The sequence below is a fragment of the Apteryx mantelli genome, chromosome Z (assembly GCF_036417845.1).
Source record: "Apteryx mantelli isolate bAptMan1 chromosome Z, bAptMan1.hap1, whole genome shotgun sequence".
Classification (NCBI taxonomy): Eukaryota; Metazoa; Chordata; class Aves; order Apterygiformes; family Apterygidae; genus Apteryx; species Apteryx mantelli.
In genome coordinates this window covers 44019503-44043992 of record NC_090020.1, presented here as the reverse complement: position 1 = coordinate 44043992, position 24490 = coordinate 44019503, and the positions used below count along the sequence as shown (strand labels likewise).

Genomic DNA, 24490 nt, shown 5'->3' with positions numbered 1-24490 from the left:
CTCAGCTATGTTACAACTTGATTTTTAGGTCCTGCTCTCCGAGATGGAGTGGGTGCCTAAGCCCCTCCAAGCGGGCAGAAAGGAAAACCACGTTTTCTTCCCTACTGTGTTTAGGTGGAGCAGAAATACCCATACCTTTATACCCAAGCATCTTACATTTTAAGAGAACACAACTGTTGATAGAGTTTAAAAGAAAATACGTAGGCACCTACCCCCTCAGGAGGCAGTTCAAGGCTGTGAAAGCCGAATAGGAGAGTTGCCGGTTAAATGTTGTTCATGAGGAAGCATCCCTGTCCTTAGTTCTTATTCCTGACTAGCTCAAGTTTTGCATATGGCTTTTGTAACCCCTCTAATTCATGGGCTTGAATTCTGCAGTAGATACCAGATGCCCAGAAGCGAGGTGTGCAGAGGCATTTGTAGATGTTACATCATCTTCATCCTTCTGAGAGTACTGACTGTAATTACTTGTGAATACCAGTGTGAATAACAGAGTGCATCATTGAGTAGTACATGACATTTTGACAACTTGTCACTCTCAACATTGTCTGACATCTGCATTACAATTTCCCAAGATGGTACAGAGAGGTATCTTACCTATTTACCCTGTTTTCTCTGCAATAACTATCATGAAGGAGAAAATGGTTTCCTACCACCCCTATGGGTGGCTTTCTTAACCAGAGGATATCTAAGTTTCCTGAGACAGAAAAACTAGTTTTATTCAGACTGGCTTGATCACTGATACATTTTTAATATTAGGAAAATTAGTCTGAGGAGGAACTTCTAGGACATACTTTATAATAGTTACAGCAGAGACTTCATAATTAAAGCTAGAAGACCTTTTCCATTTTAAATTTGATTTTGACCTTCCAAAAAGATACAGAAGCCAAAATGGTTGTCAGAAGTGAAGAAACCTTGCTTTCCATGTATTTCCTGTTTCTGCATCAGACTTCTCTAATGTAGTCCCTCTAGCAGAGTATGTATTTTGAATGCGTGAAGTTGTAGACAGAATGAAAAAAGTGGTAGTTTTTCTTTTGGGGAGTGATCTGGTTGTCCTACCTTTTTAAAAGCAGTCTACCGTGTTACGTGTATTTTAAAATGTCACTTTGTTAATACAAGAGCTACTAGTCTGATGTATTGTGTTTCAGAGATGATTTTTTACCCAGCTGGAATGCAGGAGATCTAGCTCTATGGCAGTGTTTTCTGAATGGGTTAAGATTTTATGATCTATGTGACAAATGTTAATCCCCTTCTCCTTAAACTTAGTTTTTGTAATTAAAAATGTCTAGTCTTTTTCTCAAAAGCACAGTTAATTTTTGGTTGAGTAATATGGAAGCATAGGCCATAAAGGAGAGAAGCAAGAAGAATTATACTTCAGGGAACGCACATTTCCATAAAATCTTCTGGCATGTACAGTTCCTCCTGATGGATCTCTCAAATGCAATTGAAACCTGCAGGAGTCAGTACTTACTTCAGAAAGGACTGGATGAGATCTTTTGTCCTCACCTGGTAGATGACCTAGCAGGGGACAGACAGCTTGGTCCCATTTCTTCAGTAGTCTTTCTTACACAGAAGCTAGCAAGAGATCAGCTATAGCCTTCTGAGACTTCCTTCCCCTCCATATATAAGTGAATGTCTAGCCAAATTACTTGTGGGGAAATACCTTATTTTTCCCTGCATATTTGCCTTTCTTGTCCACCTTTCTATCTGTTAGTTGCATAAGAAAGGAATATCACCTCAAATAGTTGTTGGGTTGCTGGACTTTTCAAACCAGAGCCAGCTTGAAGCACAGATTGCTTTAGTAACAGCCTACTTTGTCAACAGCTGAAGAGCAGCATAATTCTTCCCTGACTTCCATCATTTGAACTGGAGGTGCTGTCAGTCACTATAAACATAAATGCCCTATCACCTCTGCAGTAGGGAGGAGGGTAAAGAAGACCCTGTCATGTGCAGGACAGCAGGTTGAAACAGATAAAGTGGAGAGGAGTGGAAAGGAGGAGGTGATGCAGACCTGCCTAGCTAGGAAAGAAGTGAGATGCTCTTCTATCAGTCACATCCCCATTCCTCTGCCCCAAACTCATTCCCCAAGTCAGCCATCTCAAGAATTAAAAATCCAACCACACAAGTACAATTAAGTCTGTATCAAATAGAACGTGGTACCACAGATGACACAAAACTGGACACTGGCTTTCATCTCTTCCTCTGCTTCCATTTATTCTGCAAGTGTATTAACTTGTGGGAGATATAATTGCTACAAATGGGGCCACAACATATAATGACATTTGTTTATAATATGAATGTATTCAAAAGGCTGTAGGTATGATTTAGTCATGAGGGTGATAATAACAAGCTGATGGACTCTTGTGACCTGGGATTTGAATATTCTGTAGAAGTTGTAGCATCTTTCAGGGCATCAGAACTGTAGGAACAAATAAAATGGCCCCCAGTAAATACAACCAAAGAAGCAACTTACTCTTCCTACACGTTCTGAATTGTGATGGCTACTGACTGTAGATATAAGAACCTTATATATAGTGCGTTTAAGATTTGAAATCAACCATACACACCATATATCTGTCATCTGATAAAAACAAAGCCTATTCTTCATGTTTTACAGCTTAATAAGTAAAGTGTGCTAATATGAATTTTCCAACTACAATGCCGGTACAAATCCATGATAACTATGTTTTGATGGCAAAATGAAAGCACTGATGATAAAGTATCAATGGAAAAAAAAATTATTTTCCAAATATGGGCAAACGACTCCTAATTACTTGGAATCAATTGCTACATGATTCAGAAGTATGACATATTTTATGGAGATGAGGAGCGCTGCTAAGATGTTCAACTTGTGCACTGCCAACTTTACTGGGTATGGCATTATACTTAGATGTAGACACTGTCTCACTGGACTTAACAGGTCAAAATTATTTAAATACTGCATTCTGTAATGTTAAGAGTAGGGTCACACACTTGATAACCCTCCACCTCACCCCAAGTCCCTCTCTACTTTTGCATAGGCTGAAACAGAAATATTAAATGATATTATGATACCAGTGATTGCCCTGTGTTAAAGTTCTATTACAAAACTGCCCCAAACTGTGAGATAATAATAATAAAAGGGTAGCCAAATTAAAAATAATGTAGTAGTCACCTGCTGAGCACCTGCAAAGGCTGTACAAAATAGTATTAAAGCTGATGCAATTAGCTAGATAAGAAATTCCTCCTGGGTGGCAGGATATCCTGGTAATGAGGAAAAAAAAGCAGGGACAAAAAATGAAATCATTTTGTTTATCTGAGCTCCAAATGCTATAAAGACATCCAGAAAGGGTGGATAAGTGAATTAAGGGAAGAAATGCTTTTCCCAGCTGTTTTGCAAATCCCATCCAATATTTTAAATTTGCTTAATAGTAATAAAATTTTTGTTAGCAAAAAAAAGAAAAACACATCCCTTTAAGAGGGCCCGTTTACCGGACGAAAAGTGTGCAGCTTTTCTGAATATTGTTCTTATTTCTTAGGCCGCATCCCCAGGAACAAGAGCATCCCCACTTTTGAAAATCTTGATCAGAGTGTTAAAACTGCCAATCCAGGGCCCTTAGCTTTTGCATATCCTAAACGCCACCTTCCACACATGCTGGTTTCGATCTAGAACCAATCTGCATTTTCATTGGTGATACGCTGGAGGAACAGAGGAATGTGCAGATTAGCGGAAGAGTACGAAACCCAAAGTAGAAACCGTAAAGCATGCCTCCTCCTAATACGTCCTTGTACCATCTGCATGGAGTCATTATTTGGTATTTCCTCTCCTTCTGCCAGGATTGTGGGACTGTATCAGAAGTCCTGGAAGTCAGCGCAGGGCCAGCAGGGGTGGGATTCCAGCTAGAGCACAGAAATAGGTGACAGAAGCTGCCGGGGTGAATGTCAGAGCCATTTGGTGAGTGAAGCCCTACCAGATGGTGCACAAAAGGTAGCTTACATGTGTGGCTCACACGGTTAGTTTTCATCTCATAGTCTTGGCAGCTGTACTGCAATCATTTTGGTATTGTCTCACAAAGCATTTTTATTGCTGCATGGATACCCCTGAACGGTCTTGTGATACCCTATTGCTGTCTGTGTTCGCTCTATTTTTCTTGACGTGACTCTGCTTTCACTGAATGGCATCTTTCTGTGTACATACTCAGCTACATACCTGCTTGCTTTTTTTTGAAGTGGACAAAACTGCTTTTCCTTCAGTGCTTTCCAGAAACTCAAGGTCTTGTGCAGGATATGCTTTGAGGCCAAAATGCTGTTATAGAATAGAATTTCCTATTCTATTCTATTCTATTCTATTCTATTCCTCTTCTGTTCTTTTCCTATATCTTTGGACATTTTTATAAGCACAAAACTCTCAGTGACTGTAACAGGGGTCTGGCGTGAGTAAGGGCAACAGGCTAAAAGCCAAAATAGCTTTCTAATAGCTTTTATTGTATCTTGTAGGTGTTGTATCTTCTTTGGATGTTGTTATGTGAGATTTTAAAATGGCTAGCCATTAGCTGTCACTTCAGATATTTCATAGAGTTTTTATTTGCTCTCAGAAATCTAATTTTTCCTATATCTGTTGAGCTTCCTGTCCTGCTGCTGGTACAGTTTTGCTCAACAGTATCTATCTTGTTCTTGCAATTAGTGGGTTTGGAAAAAAAACATGTTTTCCAACCATCTCCCATAATAATCATTATCAAATGAGATCTGCAGTAATTGTCTCTGTCTCTCTCTCACACACCTTTTATACAAATGAACACATGTATATATGTAAAAACAGCCTCTTTGGCAAAGCAGCAGCAGGACCTATGATAATTAGTAAGAGTAGTTCCACCCAGTGTATAATGAAAAGGTACTAAAAATAAAAAGCCCCCAAACCCAAAGAGATCATATTTGTTCTGTAGGGGTTCCCTGTTCCCATCTTAGTAAGTCTTAGCAGTTCTAAGCTGCCCATGCTAATTTTTTGGCGATATAAAAGAATATAACGATTCAATTCACATCAATACTTTATTTCTGAAATGAAATACACTCATTTTTAAAAGTGAACTTTAAAAATATTTTAAAAGGATGTTCATTAGATTAAATGGCATCTTGCTATTCCAGCTCACTCATTACTGTCATAGAGAGGAAGGTTTGCCTCTCTAGCTGTGAAGCAGCAAACTGTCACCAGTTCTTACTTTAGACCTTGAAACTGTGATAAGATACCCCAAATTGTACAATGGAACTGAAATAAAACCTCTAACTGATTAGTTTTATAACATGATGTGTGATTAGTATGACCTCTTGTGTTAAACACAGGAACATTCATTTGTTTATTGGCATAATGAAACTATCAAGCAAGTAGATGAAATATGCAAAAGCTAGTAACAGCAATGTCCTTGCCCAGTTCTACAAATAAATAGGCTGTCAGCAGCAGATATATTAAAATTGGGATTTGTAGCTGTTACATATGAATTAGAGAAAGAAATGCAATCATTTCCCCTTTTAAACACAACAATCATGTATTTATATTGTAGTCTACTAAGATTTTTAAAAGATCAATTTTTTTTCTTCACAATTCTAATAAAAACCTTACATGATCAGAGTAGATGAAATTCCAGGACATATCCTTGTTGACTTCCAAATAAAATATGCAGATTTACAAATCTGTTGAAGTCTTTCATGCTAAACTAGATCCTGAGGACTTTATCTTCTGTTAAAAAGAACACTTTAAAGAAAGTATATTTAAGCAAACATTAGGGACATGACATGTACAGAGAAGGACGAATGAAAGCTAAGCATATCTAAATCTTTAATTACTTCATAAAGCATATATTCCGACAGCACATTTGTGTAGAACTTTTATTTACACCATGATAGAAACATATTTTCACTAAGATTTTCTGATTCATGTGTTTGAAAACACAGGCAAAATAGGACCACTGAGACAGAATTATAGCACTGTGTTTTTTACAAACAGGCAACGGAAGATCTGAAGCTGTGTTAAGCAGCTTGTTTATTCTTAAAACTAAAAGCTTCCTTTTTTTTTGGTCTTGGATGCTCGAGAGAACTGACTGCAAAGGAGATCATCCAAATACACTTTGTAATTTAAAAGTGCAGACTGATGTATTTAGAAAGTGCTTTATCATTTAGGCAGGAATGTGTAAGCGTGTTTTTATTCAGAACTTGATTATTAAACAATTTGTGACATACCAGAAGGCATGACGATGCTGTGTATCATATACACCCCTATTTATGGGTGCTTTTCAGAATAGCCTATGCTGTGTAAGCGTACTCAAAGATTCTAATTGTTGGTCACTTTCAGAATAATCTACCTATATATTTGAACCATAACCTTTACTGCATTAGCAAGGGTTGTTTGATTGTATATATGCAATACGTGCTTGCTTTAAAAGGTACATTTTGGCTAAGAATTATATAACTGAAATTTTGTAGCAGAACATATTTAAAAACTTAGTCAGTCATAGCACCTCACCCAAATAACTGCAAATGCAAGCCATTCAAGTCTGCAGAGTGTCAACGGAAACTGAACGCTGTGTGAGATACAGAAATTATACAGGTGTAGGCTTTTGTCCTAGAAGGGCTTTCTGAATGTTGTCTTTAATATTAGAGAGAAGTTGAAGATGTAAAGAGACCTTCCAGGCTATTAAAGTGCAATTTTACAGCTGAATTTTCAATCTGCACAGTGATGCCTGACTGGAAAAAAAAAAAAAAGAAACGCCTCTTATAATGTCAGCCAGGTAACAAGAATGGCATAGCTATAATAAAGTAAATCACTTACCTTTTTCACGATTCTTTCCTTAAATAAATGCAGAAAAGAGCCTGTGTCTCGTTCAGACATTGCTCTGTGTAAGGGAGCTGCCAGAATGCATTATTCAGTGAGAGTTTGGGAAGGAAAAGGAAGGGGAAGAGGCAAAATGGTAGCAGGTGACCAACTTAAGGATTGCTGTGGAACACCATGCCAGGAGAGGGGGTCCCGGCAGCAGCCTCTGTTCCTCGGTGCCGGGGTCCTCTTTGGGCGGTGAGCCCTGGCAGCCCCTTGGGGAAGGGCTCCAGCCCGCAGGTCACCCCGCAGGTGGCCCCGGCCGCGGCCTGCCGCGCTGCCACTGACCGCCTCGGGCAGCTGCGAAAAAGCGTGGCCGAAGGCAGAGCTCTCCCGCTCGTCGCGGGGCTGCGAGCGTCGGAAATAACCGCGGGTGGCCAGGCCTCGCCGGGCGGCGCGGCGCGGGAGGCCCGGCAGCCTCCCGCCGCGGGCCGGGCCGCTTAGGGCGCCGCTGTGTCTTGCAGGGCGGCGGCGGCGGGGCGGCGCTGGACAGCTCCGGAGCGCGGCGGGCGCCCATGTTCCGGCGGCGGCGCAGATGTGAGCGGCGGCGGCGGCGGGGCCGGGCCGGGCCGGGGAGCGGGCGCGGGGAGCGGAGCGGAGCGGGCGCGCGGGGCGCCCCGCCGCGGCGGCCCGTCCCCGGGGAGGGCGATCCCGGAGCGGGCGCGCGCGGCCTCCCTGACCCCGCGTTTCCGCGGGGCGGCGAGCGGGGAAGCCGCGGCGGCGGGGGGGAGCGGTATCCCCCGCGGGCGGGGGGCGGGCGGGCAGGGGGACCCCGCGGCTCCGCCCCGCCCCCGCCGCCTTACGCTGTGGCTTGTCGCCCCTCCAGGTGACGTGATGCCCCTTGTTTTGGTCCGCCCGACCAATCGGACGCGGCGGTTGGATTCTACGGGAGCCGGGATGGGCCCTCGGTGGCGGCAGCAGGACTCTCCCCTGCCGACCATAACGCATTGCGCAGGGCGCAGCACCGCCTGGTCCTCCTGCGGCTTTAACGGCGCGGGCATGGAAACCCCGCTGCAGTTCCCGCCGGGCTTCTGCGCCGAGCAGCAGCAGCGCCCGCCGCCGCCGCAGTGCCAGCCGCCGCCGTCGCACGGCCAGGACAAGCAGAGCCTCCTCCAGCAGCAGCAGCACAGCCCATGCCTCCAGTGCAACAACTGCGCCTACTACGGGGCTGCTGCGGCAGCAGCGGGGGATAACCTGCCCCTGCTGCTCCGCACCTCTTCGCCCCTCTCGGGCGCCTTCCGGACGCACTCGTCGCCGCTCTCCTCCGCCGCCTCCTCCCGGCAGGGCAGCCAGCTGAACGTCAGCGAGCTGACCCCCTCCAGCCATGCCGGCTCGGCTAGGCAGCCCCACCAGTACCCCCAGTACCACCAGTGCCATAGCCTGCAGCAGCAGCAGGCAGCCAGCCCCAGCAGCACTGTCAGCAGCGGCAGCACTCACCACCACCATCACCATCACCACCATCACCAGCAGCAGCAGCAGCAGCAGCAGCAGCAGCGCCGGGAGAGCAACCCCTTCACCGAAATAGCCATGAGCAGCTGCAGGTACAACGGCGGCGTCATGCGGCCGCTCAGCAACCTGAGCTCGTCCCGCAGGAACCTCCACGAGCTGGACTCCGAGGCGCAGCCGCTCCAGCCGCCGCTCGCCAGCCCCAGCCCCGCCGCCGCCGCCGCCGCCCCAGAGATCGTGGTGTCCAAGCCCGAGCACAACAACTCCAACAACCTGGCGCTCTACGGCCCCGCCGGCCCCGGCCCGGGCCCCGGCGCCCCCAACAACGGCGGCAGCAAGTCCAGCAAGAAGAAGAACCAGAACATCGGCTACAAGCTGGGGCACCGCCGGGCGCTCTTCGAGAAGCGCAAGCGCCTCAGCGACTACGCGCTCATCTTCGGCATGTTCGGCATCGTGGTCATGGTCATCGAGACCGAGCTGTCCTGGGGCGCCTACACCAAGGTACCACCCGCGCCCGCCGCCGCCGCCGCTTCGGGCCCCTCGGCGCCGGGCGAGGCGACCCCCTTCCCCCGGCCCCGGCAGCCCTGGGGCGAGGCGACCCCCGGCCCCGGCAGCCGTTAGGCGAGGCGGCCCCGCCCCTCCCCCCACCCCCCGGCCCCGGCAGCCGTTAGACGAGGCGACCCCCGCCCCTCCCCCGGCAGCCGTTAGGCGAGGCGACCCCCGCCCCTCCCCCGGCAGCCGTTAGGCGAGGCGACCCCCGGCGCTGGGCAGCTCGGTGCGTGCGCGCGGGTCCCTGAGGGACGCCCGTGTCTTCCCGTTGCAGGAGTCGCTGTATTCCCTCGCTCTGAAATGCCTTATTAGCCTCTCCACGATTATCCTGCTCGGCCTCATTATTGTGTACCACGCAAGGGAAATCCAGGTAATGCTTTGCTTTGGGAATTACTGAGAGTTGGTGTAGCGGCGGTTGCAGAGTCGGTTTTTCTAAAGGTATTGCTGTGGTAAGTACTTCGCACTTCCCGCCGGTCCACAAAACAAAAACAACCACTTAGTGTTGCCCGAAGTTTGGTGAACATATTTCAGCCCTGGAGAGAAATATGATAGGCTACATGACATATACGTGCCAGGAAGCTTTGCCTGCTAGGGGCTGTCACCTGCAGTTATGCTGTAGGATCACTTTGTCCCGATGTTACAACACACTTTCTCTATAACATACCTTCTGTCTTCTGTAGCAGACATTGAACAGCACTCTTTTATTTCCCAGTAACTAAATTTTATGTTGTGCATTTCCTTTGGATGGCAGGCTTAATTGTCAGGGAAAAGGCTTCACTAACTTCTAGGTATGTAAATCTTCATTGTGCAGTCTCAGAAACTACCATACACTAGAAGGATATTTAAAGAGATGGGGAACATCTATGTTGGACTTGTTTTATTTAATGCAACAGAAATTGCAGCCACCAGGGAACGTGACAGAGGAAAACTGTCAAGACAGGTAGGGCTAAAGGTAGGGAGAACGTATTGATCAAAGCCACAGAACAAGTCTAACAGAAGTTGCCCCATGTTCTGCTTTACTGAGTTCTGATTGTTTTTGATCAAGAGATGAAAATTTGGGATTTCAGTTAAATTGAAACATATAACAGTTTTCAAAGTTTTGAAATGAAAAATATCTTATCCATAGATATATTGGTGCTTTTTCTACTTACAGTTGGAGAGACCTTGGGATACTGGCTGGAATGACAGTTTTCAAGGGCAAAGAAGGCTTTTTTTGGTTGTACCAATTAAGAAAAAAAAATTAAGAATTGTATAGTTCCCTTTTTCTATGCAAATGGGTACTGTAGTAGTTCTTATGTGAAAGGGTACCCTGGTCTTTTACCTAGACTAATGTTAAAGAAAGTATTGTGTTACTGAACTGTTTGCCAAACTGGATCTTGCCCTGCAGTCTTTACACATGCAAAACTTCTATTTCTGGCACAGAACCCAGTTTCTTTGCATTAGTATCAAAGGTGGACAACTGCTTTACCTTATTGTACTCAATAAATAAGTATTACTATAAAAGAATATCACTAGAAACTATTGGAATGCTGATGAGGTTTCTTTGTTTGTGGAAAAATAAATAAATGTAGCTGCTGCAATGTGGGAGCATTCTTCTCCAGTGTACCTTGCTATAAGTGGTGCTTGAGGAACTAAGAACAAAGCTGAAAAAACAAGCTCTGTAAGGATTTGGATTATTTTATGCATTTTTCAGAGACTTTAAATATGAAATCATATACAAGATAACCAAACAGTTATAGGTGTCTGTATGCATCAGCATACAGTAAGTTACTCCAGCATTTATATTTTTTTCAGCTAAAGAGATACAAATTTTCAGTCTTTCAAAGATTTGTTATGGATCATAAAAAACAATCTTTCAAAAAACTTCAGTTGCATTTCTTCTTTTTTTTTTTTATTGATCATTTAAAAGAACTTCCTCATGTACTGCATGGAGAAGTTGTGCAATCGCATGACTTAAGGTTAATGTTGTTTTCAGCACTGCAGGTTATAGAACACAAGCATACCTGTTTGTAAAACAGTCAAAACCTATGTTTTTGTCTGAGAGACACTGTAGACTGCAGTGATCATGGCAGGGCTTGGACTAAGCTGCAGCTCCAATGGGCTTTTATTCATTTTAAAAACGAAGGGGAAGTTCTCTTTTCAAGGAGACTGTTGGAAGGAAAGGGCATTGTACCACCACTAGCTATTAGGTATCTGATAACTTTTTAATTTAGTCATAGTATGTTTATACACATCCACTTCTCAAAAAATAAAATGAAAAACATGCAGAGCAACATTTACATCTGTCTATGGTGATAAACTTATGCTACAGCTGAAATCTGAAAACAAGAGGTACCTTTAAAATACTTTGGCTTAGAAATGTATGGAACCTACTCCAGGTTTAAAAAAAAAAAAAGAGTGCATAACCCCAATAATGTCATGGTTTTTAAATAATCTTAAAGCTGCCTGTTTTCTAAAGAGATTCTTCTAAGGTCAATTTCTCCAGCCTTTAATTCAGGCAAATGCCATCTAAGTGCAGTGGAGTCTTCCATGAATGAGGTCTGTAGAATCATGCCCACAGATGGTTGGTTGTGTCCTGGAGGACTGTTTGCACCAGCTATTTGTTAATCCTGTTCAAATTTGGTCATTCCTTTTCATTTTTTTCTGAAAGGTACTTAGACTTTACCAGTAAGTATAGTGTACATTAGCAGGAGTTCACTGAGAAAACAATTTTTTGTGTAGAACAGAAGAACATCAACATACTCTGCTTGCAGTGTGGTATGTTTTACAGTCTGATAGAAGCAAACCTGCCAAAGGAAAAAAACAGTTTCTTCTATGAAACATGAACCAAAATATGTTGGGGAATAAGGTGAAAGTTTAGCAATAACTACCACTTGCAGGTTTAATATTTAGAAGTACCTGGCGACCTAAAATACCTGCTAACCAAAATTGGCTTCTTCAGCTTTTTCAGTAGTCTTTTGATTTCTTGGTAGGAAGGCTGAAGAGCCATACTGCAAGCAAGCCTATGGCAGTGTCTAATGGCATAGAAGGTGACTGTAACCTGTCCGTTTAAATGACCTTGCCTGTGCGTTCTGCTTTGACGGCAAACAGTTAAACCAGGCTAGGAGTTTGCCTGTCCCAGACCTGCCGAAGGTCCTATTTTGGAAAGGAGATTTCATAAGACTTATAGAGTTGCTCCTCAAGAGCATTACATGGATGTGAGACAAACAGGCTTGCGGTGGTTATTTTTATTATTACTATATTTTGGTTAGACTGTAGTTGCTAAGCAGTGGAGGAGCGGAGGCACCTCGTGTCCACCAGGTGCGTGGGGTGTTCCCCGCCGCCTCCCCGTTCAGCACCGCAGACAGCTCCGCGCGCCGCGCAGCCTCCGGGCGCCCCAGCGGGGCCCGGCCCCTGCTCCCCCGCTCCCCCGCCGCGCGGCCCAGCAGCGCTCCCGCCGCCTCTCCGCGCGCAGCGTTTCCAACGTGCTCTTCTCTGCCTTCCGAATCTGTTAGCAAAACACATTTATTATTATGTTTTTAATCTTCCAAGAAACCTGCCCAGCCTTTGACAAACCAAAGTCTCTAGAATGGTGTAGCTGCAGTATTTAGGCTAGAATCACTGTTTGGGCGCTGCCTAGTCCTGTGAAATATTTGAAATGTGAAAATGTTTTCTTCAAATAGGTTTTCAGTGCTTGCAGTGGATTCATTATTCTGTTTAACTCTGGGAGTAAAGCACGAACTGTTATTGTATTTGTTAATGTGAGTTAACATTAAGATTGTAATAAAAATCAAATGAAACCAATTAGTTTTAAATGATAATTTTTCATTTACATTATCATTTATAGAAAAGAGGAAAAAAACCACAACCAATGCTTCCTTCACCTCCCTCCCCCCGAAAAAAAATCAAGTAAACAACAATAATGATGTTGGAGTTAAGTATGGTGACAATCCCAAATCTGTGTATTCTTCTTTTGCTTCATTGTTGTCATCCTTGTAATGTTGTTAAAAACATCACACTTAGGACATTATGAAATATTCATTATTCTTTCTGTAGGCTTGTGTGGCTGTTGATTCAGTTCTTCAGAGAAAGTGTCCTTTGTTTGGAAGGCCAGTAGGAAAAATGTAACTCATCATTATTCCAGCCTGGAACAGGTATTTCTCTAACTATTACTCCAGTTGAGAAATACGTGTTTGAAGAGGAGGAGGGAAGAGCTAAGAAGATAGCATCATCCAATTATCATAATAATGTATAATGTATAAATTACCCATTTCATGCATAAACAGTTTGTTACTTCATGGTATTTTGCATAATTAAAACAGCACCATACAATATGATTAAAATTGTTGTTTCTAGACAACTGATTCTACCATTTCACCTTTCTTTAATGGAATTTGCTGTTAAATTAATAATCAGATCGAAGTTAGGAAACTTTTGGATAACAGTTCACATGGTAAAGCTGCAGTTCTACTACTTTTACTGGGACAGTAGACCTCCCTGTCTCTCTCTTATACTGCTGGAGATGGAAATGCTTTTTAAATGTACATTCTGAAGTTTTACTGGCACTTTCTTATATCACTCAGAACAAAGAATCAAACTCCAAATTCGCTAAGGTTTCTCAGAAGATGCCCTTATTCCCTTTTCCTGGGTCTTCTGTCACAGTAGTATTTATTCAGAGATGACTGTTACTGGGTAGGAGGACTGTGTCCACTGGAAATTTGTGCTTTGGGGCTGGAATACTTAGAGTATCCCTTCTGTAAATAAACATTGCCCTTCTATTGCCCTTTCTGAATAATGGTAACCTGTGTTCTCCTGAACTGAATGTGAACCTCTTCTCCCTCTTTTTCACTGATACAGGTGTTCTTACTCATGCAGAAAAATGAAAATTGTCAATATTTGTCAGAAATGAATAGAAATCTTCAGTTTCTTGTATGTGTATTGAGATTTTTAAACACTTATAAATTGGACTGTCTGTGCTCAGGTAGAACTCCTATGGAAAGTCATGCAAACTTCAAAGTTAAGGTTAAGCCATTGCTGTCACAGCAGAGTTCATTTTTAGAATTCAATCCATCACTTTCCAGGCCTCCAGGGAGAAAGTACCTTCAGTCACTAGAGTGTTCTGAAGTGGTGGGAAAATCATGTGGTACTGATTTGAAATGGAACACTTTCAGTCTTCATTAACTTTACGGAAAATTATCACTGTGAGCCCAAACACCTTGCTGAAGAGTCAAGAATCTTTTCTTCTTTTCCCTGTCTCCCAAAAAATGAAGAAAAGGAACAGGCAGTATTAGGAAAGAGTAGTGGATATTAATAAATACACTTCATGACTTATTGCTTAAATAAATTCCATAATGCATGATTATAATAAACACTGTTTATGGAACTTTAATTATCTTATTGGAATCAATGGAAAGTTCTTCAGTAAAAATCCTTCACTCAGTAACAAATACGAAGGTAAACTCTTACGGTTTTCCATCACAAGCAATAATGGGTATTCTGCTGGCCAAATTATTTATTTGTTTATATCTGTGTAATCCTTTTGCCTTCACTGTAGTGATACATATTTACCTCATTGTCTCTCATGTTGGAAGTCCGTTGACTCTGTGCCAAAAGAAACAGAATCTAGCTTGCCTTTACTTAGGTATGTTGAATCATCAGGACTAACAAATACAGACAGTAAAACTTACTGCTGCTGTGAAAACAAATGAGGTAGATTAAGAGTTAGCACAGAAAGCAAGTCTGTTGAATAACAGCTGAAAATCAAGAAATAAATTTTGAGTAATAAATTTATTCTAATCTAAACCTTGTTGAGAATTACTGAAATTTTTCTGTGTATTTTAATAGACCTTGGATCAGATGATAGCAAAACTTATTATGTGGCAGTTTTGGTCCAGGATACAGTGGCTTCATGTATAAGGAATCTAGAGAGACCGTATCCTGACAAATTAACACTTTAGACTATTTATGTGGTAAGTATTTTCTTTTAGTTCCATTCAGTGCATTTTTGAATAGATTATTTCCGTACAACTTATTGACCTAGGAAAAGTTACGGATGCCCAGCATCTCTGAAAATCAGTGCTCTAACACATAAGGCACAGAAGGCAGCAAAGGGAATCCTTTAGCATTGGTCAAGCATCTAATGAAAAGCAACTGAAAGGATCTGAGGCCTTTTGCATTTAAGTTAAATGTAGAAGATGCTTATTTCCAGCAGCCTCCATTGGGACATAGGAAGAGGTTGTATCTGATGGTCAGACTGCTGAATGGTTCACCCGACAATAACTAGCATTGGTCATTCAAATGCACTGTTGTTCTCAGTGCTCTTTAATGAGGCTATTTGAAGTTCATCAAGACGTAGTAATACATAATAAAGTGTGAGAAGGAATGTTATTACACACAGTGGTAGGAGAACGTTTGTAACTAGAGACCAGATCATGAATTTGTATACACAGTTTGGCTTATTTGAAATCAACAGAGAAGCTATTGTGTACTATTTTAGAGGGATTTTGCATGCACATCCTAATGTGAAAGCATTGTATGCATTAGATCCTTTGCTATTGAAATTTATCTCATTTACTTGACTGCAGCTCTGGTTTACATAAGTTTAAGTGAAAGGAATACCAAGCCTTACAAATGTAGATTAACATTCTTGTGATTCTGTTTATGGTTTATATGTAATACACTAAATGTGGTATTCTGGCCTTTGAATTTGTTTTGAGACACATTTTTGATCCATTTTGAGCAGAGATCAGCCCAGCCATAGCTGCTGTGTAGGACTTGGGAGTATCTATGAAGCTGTGTGGAAGTTTTTGTACAACTTCAATCAGCTTTTTTCACCCTTGATTTTGATGATTGAAATCTTTGTCACACTCCCTCACTAGAGGATGAATTGCTGCTTTGAGCCTGTGTAGCTCCTTTTAAGACATAAATTACCCTGAAGAGAAGAGGCTATAACTGATCTTTTAATTTGCTTTCAGGTAAGCTAGATATACTGGTCATTGTACAACGTTTCTTTTATTAACTGAAAATAAACTCTAAAGCAAGCAGAAAAACAAGTAATTTTGTGAGGAAATATAGCTCTGCGCTGTTGAAAAGGAAGAAGTTACACATCATGACAACGTAAAGAAAAACAGTGTTCAATATCGCTTTTTTTCTTTTTTTTAAAAATAGTATTAGCTATATTACACTGAAAAGGTGAATGTAAAGCTTCCATTCAAAAAATGTGATATGTGAAATATCCAGCAATTTTACTTCTAGTGGGCAGTGTATTTTTACTGAGGCAAAAGACTGATTTTGTCCAATTATTTTAATTTTGAAAAGTGCGTTAAGTAATTTCTTATGGTTGTCACGAGCTGAGAAGAGATTGTCATGACAGCATGTTCTACAGCCTTAGACAGAACTCTTTGTCTAAAGTGAGTAGTAAAAATAAGCATTTTTCACTTTAAACCAATGTATCTAAACCTAGACTTTTGTAACCAAAAATGTTCACTTTATATAATATATCTATACTTTATAGAATACTGTGTAAATATAGTTACTGGAAATCACATATTTGTAGCTTATTGGTTCATTGAATCTCTTCCCTTGAACAGTCCCTGCAATTGCTCTCATTCATCTGTGTGAAAATAGTCCTTAATAAAAATAGTTTTTGGTGGGATTTGGTGGGGAGTGCAGGACCTTTCAGAGTTAAATCCCTTTTGGAGAAGTAGTAGACATTTGCATGATAGGTAAGAAATATATCTATGAGTTCCATATAAACTAAAACCAGTGGCTAGGCTTTAAATACCTTGTATTTGTATTTTAATATTGCTACATTTAGTTTTTAAGGAGTAATTCACTTTGTTTCTTTTTCTCCAAATGAGCATATTTATTTAAAGGAAACCCACTCTGTCGCAGTGGTACCTTCTAAGCTTTCATTCCTGTTAACACTGTAGAGCTATCCTGATGAAAAGGGGAGAGTTGGGTTCTGTGTTACATTCTTGACCAACGGAATTGTTTATTGAATTCTAATTGAACACATATGACTAAGTTATTGAAGGCAATAGGTGCTGTGAGAGTCATAAACAGGGAATTAAAAGGCTGTACACATATAATCAAAATATAATTTGTCCTGTAAAACCTCTAGTACTGGTAAGGACCAGGATGCCTAAGGACCTAGCTTGATACTGAGTCTGGGTATTCAGAGGTGGAGATCAGAGAAAAAGGAAGATTTTTTGCTTGTAAGAGAGCTCATTTGAAATAAAAATGATTGAGAAATAAATGTACATAGCCTCATATTCATAGATTGTATTGTCACCTGTGGGAATAGAGCTTCCTGAGTTTTCTCACCTGTACTGTCTGCAGTAAGTATGGTTGCTTGTAGTATTTTAAGTGTAGCGGTGTGTCTTCTGTGAACAGTTATACATCAGTTATGTGCTTTGATGGGTAGGCGTAGGTTAGCCTGTAGAAAAGAAAAAGCATGTGTAACAAGCATTTATATTGCATTTATCATTGTCAAAGGGAATTACCTTGAGGAGTTCTCACATTTTTTTCTGCCAGTTAAGTGATGGTTTTACAAAGGGAAGACTGAGACTAAGAGTTCAGGTGCTTTGGAAATAATCTGGAAATGGCTTCAGCTCTACATTTGAAGCTCAGGCTTGCCTAGCTCATAGTCTTATGCTGAGACCAGTCATTTTTCACATAAATAAAATGCTGTTGTTGTCAACCAGCTATACCTATAATTTTCAAGAACAGCCTGCTGTAGATGACGTTCCCAGATGATACAATGTAAAATGAATGCTGTGCTCCACAATATATCCTAATCAGATAGTGCTGGGGATCTTTATGAAGTATTTTGTTCCTATTACAATTGTTTATTCCAGCTTTCATAGCACTGCAACTTCTGTCATGTAACTTTACTACAGGTGTGTGCAGACATTTCCACCTGCCCTACCCCGACCTCTGACAGTAGGGTCTTTCACTAGAATAATGCGTTATAAACCAATACTTCAACTTCAGTCTCTTAACAAACACAAAGATTCACCCCAGGCTGTGAATGTTATTTCTTGTTTTGAGACAAATCGTTATGCTTTTAAGAATAAGATCTGCTGCAGCCAGGGAATGAGGCATGTCTTAATTAAAAACAACAATAAAATTGCATGGTAGCTTTGATTCAGCTTGTACTGTTGCACCCAAAAAACCTGCATGCATAGAATTCTGCTTTCAGTCTGGGAAACTGGAGAAAGATTGGGATGTTCATATGTGCTTAGACACCACATGGTAAGTTGTTTCCCAGCTGAAACAAATAATAAATGTGATTAATAATAGCCATCACTGGTCATTCACTGATAGCACCTAGGTTGTTAATGAAGTTTGCATCAAAAGTATTGTCAATGAATTTCTACATACCATTAGGGGTTTTTTTTTACACCAGCCATGCACATTTGAGGTGTGTTTTGACAAAACATGACTTCAGAGAAGAATGCATATTTGTGAAAGTGTCTAAATTAGTGGGATTTTTGGAGCATTTTAATTTAGAGAATCTTCATGATATGCTAGGGGTTTGATCCTACAAGCCCTCTCACATCACTTTGTTATTAATAAAAATTCTTTTCAAGGAGACTCAAAAATTCTTCACTGGACATGGATTTATGAAAAAGTTAAGAAGGCTCTGTACCTATTCTTTCTTTCTCCAGAGAGCTGCTTGCTGGTGTAGCTCTAAATTCTGTTTTGGCTGTGTAGCTACTACAGCCAGATTGTGGCTGCATCTATTCCTTTGATTGTAGGATGCTGCTCAAATATTGTCCTTGGGCTGTGCATAAGGAATGGGCTGATATAGGAGAAGTTTTTGTCCATCCAAATCTGAAAAGGTACTCCATGACTTCTACTACAAAATATGATCCTCATCTGAATGGTGTCATGGGATAAAGTGGATTCACAATAAATTTCCTGTTTTTGTTCTCATTCAGTTTTGGGCTGTATGGTACAAGATAATAATTTCCATTCTGCTGTGATTTATGCAATGCAATGACTTTAAATGGTTACATCCTTACACAGTAGTATAGATCTGTGCTTGGCCAGAGGTATTTCCAGTTCAGTTTCCAAATATTTATATGATAGTCTAATGGCAAGATGTTAAAAAAAAAATGATTTTTTTGAAAGAAGATTACCCATGGCCAGTCTGCATTCCAAATTTGGTTGTGAAATAGGAGAATGTTTGATTATCCATCTTTATTTGCAGCCATGTATGAATAGACATTTGTCTGCCTCCCAGCAACAGAATAGGGTGCAACAGAGCCAGATGAGAAATTTAGCAGTGTGGTCAGCAGCTGGCAGACCATTCTCTTCTCCTGCCATTTGGCATTTAGAAGGAAAATAAAAAAAGATGAACAGTTCTTTATATCCAGCCTCTGATCAGAGATGTCAGTTAGCTCATCCAAAATTAATAATTCTTATGTTTCACCTGTGACTTTTGAGATTTGTTGTGGCTAGTGTTGTCCTATGCTCACTGCTGAACATGAGGCTTTTGCTGACCTGGACTGCCCCCTTGGACATAGTTGTGAAAATAAAGCTTTCTAAAGCATTTTTGAAAAGCAGTTTTATCTTTAAGTCATGGAAGATGGTAGGGTTGGCAGCACTCAGTGCAAACTCGTTTCATTTATTTGGTTTGCAGACTTAAAAAAAACACAAAACAGTAACTTTGAGGGTAGACAGAGCATCTTTTACTTGAGAGAGTTCCTGTAAACCAGACAGATTTGACGAAGCTGTAAAATTCAGATAGTAACAGGGCAGCCTCAAGAAGGGTGTATGCCAGGGAAGGTGTTTGATGGAATATGTTGGGATTTTTGTTTTGTTATGCCTGAGAATTCCTCAGTGAACCCAGGTAGCTCAGTTAAGCTACTTGTGCTGATGGAGCAGCTTCAGTCATAACTGGTAGTCATCAAGTGAAACTCTTTTACCTCTAAAGAAATAAATCACTTGTGCCCATGTTTATTCAACCTGATGTTGAAAGTTACTTCTCCTAAAGATATTTTCACTTAATCTTTGAAAAAGTATGAGGACGCTTTTATCTGCTGTATGGATTAGCCAGAAGCCCACTGGAGGCCTTAAGGAGATAACAGATACTAAATGGTTGCTTTGTTGCGTCTCCCTCCCCAGTGTTGCCTGACAGCATGCATTATAGAGGCAGTGCTTGCAGGACTGCCACTATACAGTCAGCATCAAAGCATGATGGTGTTTATGTAGATTTTTAAATATACAGGTGCACCTAACCCCACTCTACTTCTCTTGCTGCCCAAGACATTTACCTTATTTAAACGGTGCTGCTTTAGGACAATGCTTAAGTGCTTACGTTTTGCATTTCTGTATTTGGAGTTATTTTAAGTATAACCTTAAATTAAGTTCCCAATTTAAGTGTGTTTATGAGATGGTAGACACATTGCAGGAACCTAATAATTCCTATGGTACTGATGTGTATTCACCAGTTACCAGTTAAATAAAATCCATTAAAAAAAAAAAAGCACGTGAACTTCCCCAAATAAGTCATACATAAACACTAAAGGAGGAACTTGGAAGGAAGAGTCTTATGTATATGATGTGTTGGTATCAATCTTTTTTTTAGAATAAGTTCCTAGGTCTAGAGTCACAGGGGTACTCCTTTGGCAAAATGAATGAATGAACTCATTTTATCTAGCTTCAGATTCAGTATTTCTTTCTTTAACTTGTATTTCATCTGTTGCCTTGCAAAAATATTGGCAATTTCTTCAATAAATACATCCTTTTTTTAATTGGTTCCAGTTTTCCCAGTAGTAATGAAGCTGATCTTCCCTGAAAAGAGTGAGGCTTCTCTCACATTGGGAACAGTGGCAGATGGCAGCCGTTTTGGGAGATGGCAGTTCTTCATGCAGTGATCTGTAGAACAAATTATTTTTAGTACTGAATGAAGAAAAGCAAATCCAAATGAAAAATTGTAAAATGATGATTTAAAATTAACACATAAAAATATTGAAATGTAGATGGTTCTCAGTGACTTTTGCTTCTACAAGAAGATTGTAGAATCAGAGTTATTTTGTGTCTGAGATACTTGAAATGGGGAAGAAATATGACAGAGAGCATGAGGCTTCTTACAGGATCCATTCTAAAAATCAGTTCTGTAAAATAGTACTGTTATTTTGTGGGAAGATGTGATGCATTCTTCAGACACAAAGTCTTGGAATTGCTGCTTCAGTGCAAAATGAAATTCATCCCTAACTCTGGAATCTGACCAATGCTTCCATGCCAGTACTGCTAAGATTAGCGTACCAGTTACAGAAGATCACCTAAAGGACCAGCAAATGTTTTTAAAGAGATATTTTGTTTTGGAATTATTTTCTTAGTTTAAATTTGTTCAATGCAGTCATTTGTTGTTTATATTTGTGAAAGTGCAAATTCAGTATTTATTTGCAACTTTTGCTTTCAGGTGTAGTAAAGCTGGCATAGCTAATGTCCTTCTACAGTCTCTTCTCTTAGTGGTGGGAGTGAGCCAGAACAGGCCAGCTAGAAATAGGGAGTTGTGTGGAGTGGCAGCAAATGAGAGTTGGGTTCTGCACAAGTTGTATTTAAGCAGCTTGACTGGTGAAATGTTTCCTAAAGGTTTGCTACAGGCAAGTAACCTGCTCTGTCCTTAAATTCCTCGGAACAGAAGTATGGTTTTAAAGCCAAGTATCTTTTTCACTCCACCTCTATCAGTCATATGGAGCAGCAACTCTGGATTGTTCTGGGTCATCCAGTGTATTTGCTAGTAAACATACCTGTTTTGTAATAACATACACTTCTTTTTCTTTTTGATTTCTTCCTTATGTTTTAAATAACAGAACAATACACAGTATAAAACAAAAAAAATACTTTTTTAGGTCACTGGTCCCATTTCCTCCTCTTTTGCCTCTTTGTGCAAAGGAAAAGAACAGGAGTCCTACCTAAACTGCTCTTACTGTATTATTGTTCCTGCACTTATGCTAGATATCCTATTCAGAGCTTTAAGTCATGCTCCTTCTGCATCAGCTTGCAGGACATTTTTGACTGTCAAATCCAGTCACAAGAGCTTTTGGGAACTGTTCGTTCTGGATGGAAGCTTTCCAAATGTTGTAATTTAAGGAACAACTTATTGTGTTTTATCCTGTTGGAGAGAGCTCGGTCTGAAACTACTTAAGAATAGAATAACCGTTAAATGAAGAATATTATTAAAAGGAAAAAATACCTGTAGCAGATACTGACTTTGAAAGAACTCTTTATTTAGTATGTTTACTTCAGTCACTCACTGATGTATCTACTAAGCATCTCAAATGAATATGGTAACCCTGAGCAGTGGACTTTTATTTCTGGAACTCTGATTTGGTTCAAAGGTTCATAAAAGTTCATATAACTAGATATCTCCCATGGTTACAAATAGGAGGAGGCTCAAGTGTGATTGTTCCAGCAAGAGTCTGAACTAAATTAAATTAGGAAATTGCCTCATGAAATACCTTTTTAATAATGAAAATATGAAGATATTTTGTTTTGGGCTTAATTATTATCTTTTTGGTCAAAACCAGTCTTTTCTGTTAATAATAATAAGCTCATTATCAAATTCTTTTGACTATGTTACAATTTATAAGCTTGTGAGGATTTTTTAGTCCATTATATAATTATGCTTTCCTTAGGGGTATCTTCTTCTCCATCGCACTGGGGAAGAAATCTGGATATCTAAGAACATCCTTTTTTCCCTGGGAGTCCTTGGTTTTCACTTCTTGACACTATCTCCTGCATAAAGCATTACTGAATAGAAAGGATTGTAGTTTTAGGAGTGTCTTACACTCTTTGGGTCCCTGAAGCACAAATATATGGGGAAAACTACATGCATGGAAAATCCATATGTCTCAGCAGTTGCCTAGTGCAAGTCCTTGCCATTGTAGGCTGTCAAGGGCTAAGACACTTCATAGTCGTCTGAGATGAATGATGAAGCTGAAAGTCTGGCCTGTAGCATTTAAAAATACTGAGCAATGCCCTAGAATATCTTTGGAGAGAGAAAGCAAAAAAGAATACTGTCCATATCTTACTTAAACAGAAGGAAAATATGGGTAGGCAGAATATGTCTGTTTGTTTACATGATCACAAATGTCTTTTCTTTGTTTAAAAAAAATAACCAAAACTCATTCTCATAGAATATTTGGGCTAGTTTTTTTCCTGCAATGACCTGAGGGACAGGGATTAAAAAAGACATGGACAAACTGATAAGTGTGTTGAATAACACATACCTCTTTATTGAAATGGTTGTGGTTACGTTCCTCTGTGTGTGTGCCCTGTCAAAGTAATTGTGATGTATTCCTTGGGTGTACTTTAATGTGCAGTTTTTGATGCTGCACTTTTGAAAATATGGTACACAAAGACCGTTGAGTGGTCAAAGCCTCGGTTACATATGTTTTTCTGAAGATAATGGTCAGGTTTAATGCTGTCTTCAAGGGGTGTGTTTTGAGTTTACTTAGTCAACAGCACACATTGATGTGAAGTTTAAGTGTGGTGGCATACACAGCCATAGCACACACAGCAAGATATCAATAACCACGAAAAACTCATTTTGCTCATATCACTCATATCAAATTTATGTAAATAGTACTATACAAAAATCATTTTTATGCAGAAACTAAATATCACCTTATACAAGTGTCCTTTTAAGTTGGCTTTTTATAATTAGGGCTGTGAGTAATTGTGTATGTGTGTGTGTGTGTGTGTATCTATACCTATGTGCATGTAACTTTCCAATTTAAGCAAACTAAGAATGTTTTATTGACATAGACAGGTATATCCATAAGATTCTGCAGATCAATTTTTAATGACCTACTAGAAAGTTTGGTCTTAACTCCAGATGTGGGAAACATTCTAGAAAATACAAATTAAACAACCTTACAGGTAGTTTTGTGAAATACGTTTTTCTTTGCCTTCTGTGCTTGCATGCAAAAGGTGTTTGATGCCTCAGGACTTAAACACACTAACTTCTCTGCTCTGTGGGATTGTATTCAGGATTTGGAGTCCAGTAATCTTCATGAATTCCTGCAGGTACTCTGAGGTCTGGAACAGGCCTTTGAATAACTTGCAGGCCATGTGATAATAATGGAAAAGGTCTTTTTCATCTCTTATTTTGGGGAAATAGTGTTAAAGGCTTGAGATATCTGTTTCCAACTACCATATAGTTTTCAATCTTATGTACTTAATGAAAGAGGTGGGGAGATAACTTGACTGTAGTAGAGAGATAAGAGCAATGCGTTCTTCCTCTCTGACTACTATAATGCTGTTTTTGATTGTATAAGTGACATTTTTGGGACTGCAAACTATAGAAAAAAGTTTGGTCAAAAAGTCCTGTAGATCAGCAGCCACAGATGCTCTATTTTGCTTGCTTGTTTGATAGTTCTAGTTTAGAAGGTTAAAGTAGTTCCAATATTTAACCACTTGAAATCTGGATTTCTAAATTAAATGATTGCCACCCTGCCTTTGTGAGTGCTGTTGATTGTCCTTCTGCAAGGAAGCCTCTAGCAGTGTAGCTGATGCTACTTTATCGTTGTTTATTGCTTCCTTTATATTTCTGTATTAACATACCCTCACAGTTGTAGAGCAGAGCAGAGATATTGTTTTCACATTTGTTTTTCTACCTAGATTGTAAAGGCATTCTTAGAAACTGGCCAATTTCCTTTG

At 40.5% G+C, this 24490-nt stretch overlaps 1 protein-coding gene across 1 annotated transcript in view; it reads left to right on the top strand.

Annotated features, from left to right (window-relative positions):
• The first annotated feature begins 7327 nt into the window (after window positions 1-7327).
• Window positions 7328-24490, top strand: part of KCNN2 (potassium calcium-activated channel subfamily N member 2) — a 77875-nt gene continuing 60712 nt past the window's right edge. Inside the window, exons 1-3 of the mRNA XM_067315432.1 lie at window positions 7328-7375; window positions 7665-8785; window positions 9108-9203. Coding sequence (XP_067171533.1) covers window positions 7354-7375; window positions 7665-8785; window positions 9108-9203 — 1239 coding nt within the window. The 5' untranslated portion in view covers window positions 7328-7353. The remainder of the gene's footprint in view (window positions 7376-7664; window positions 8786-9107; window positions 9204-24490) is intronic.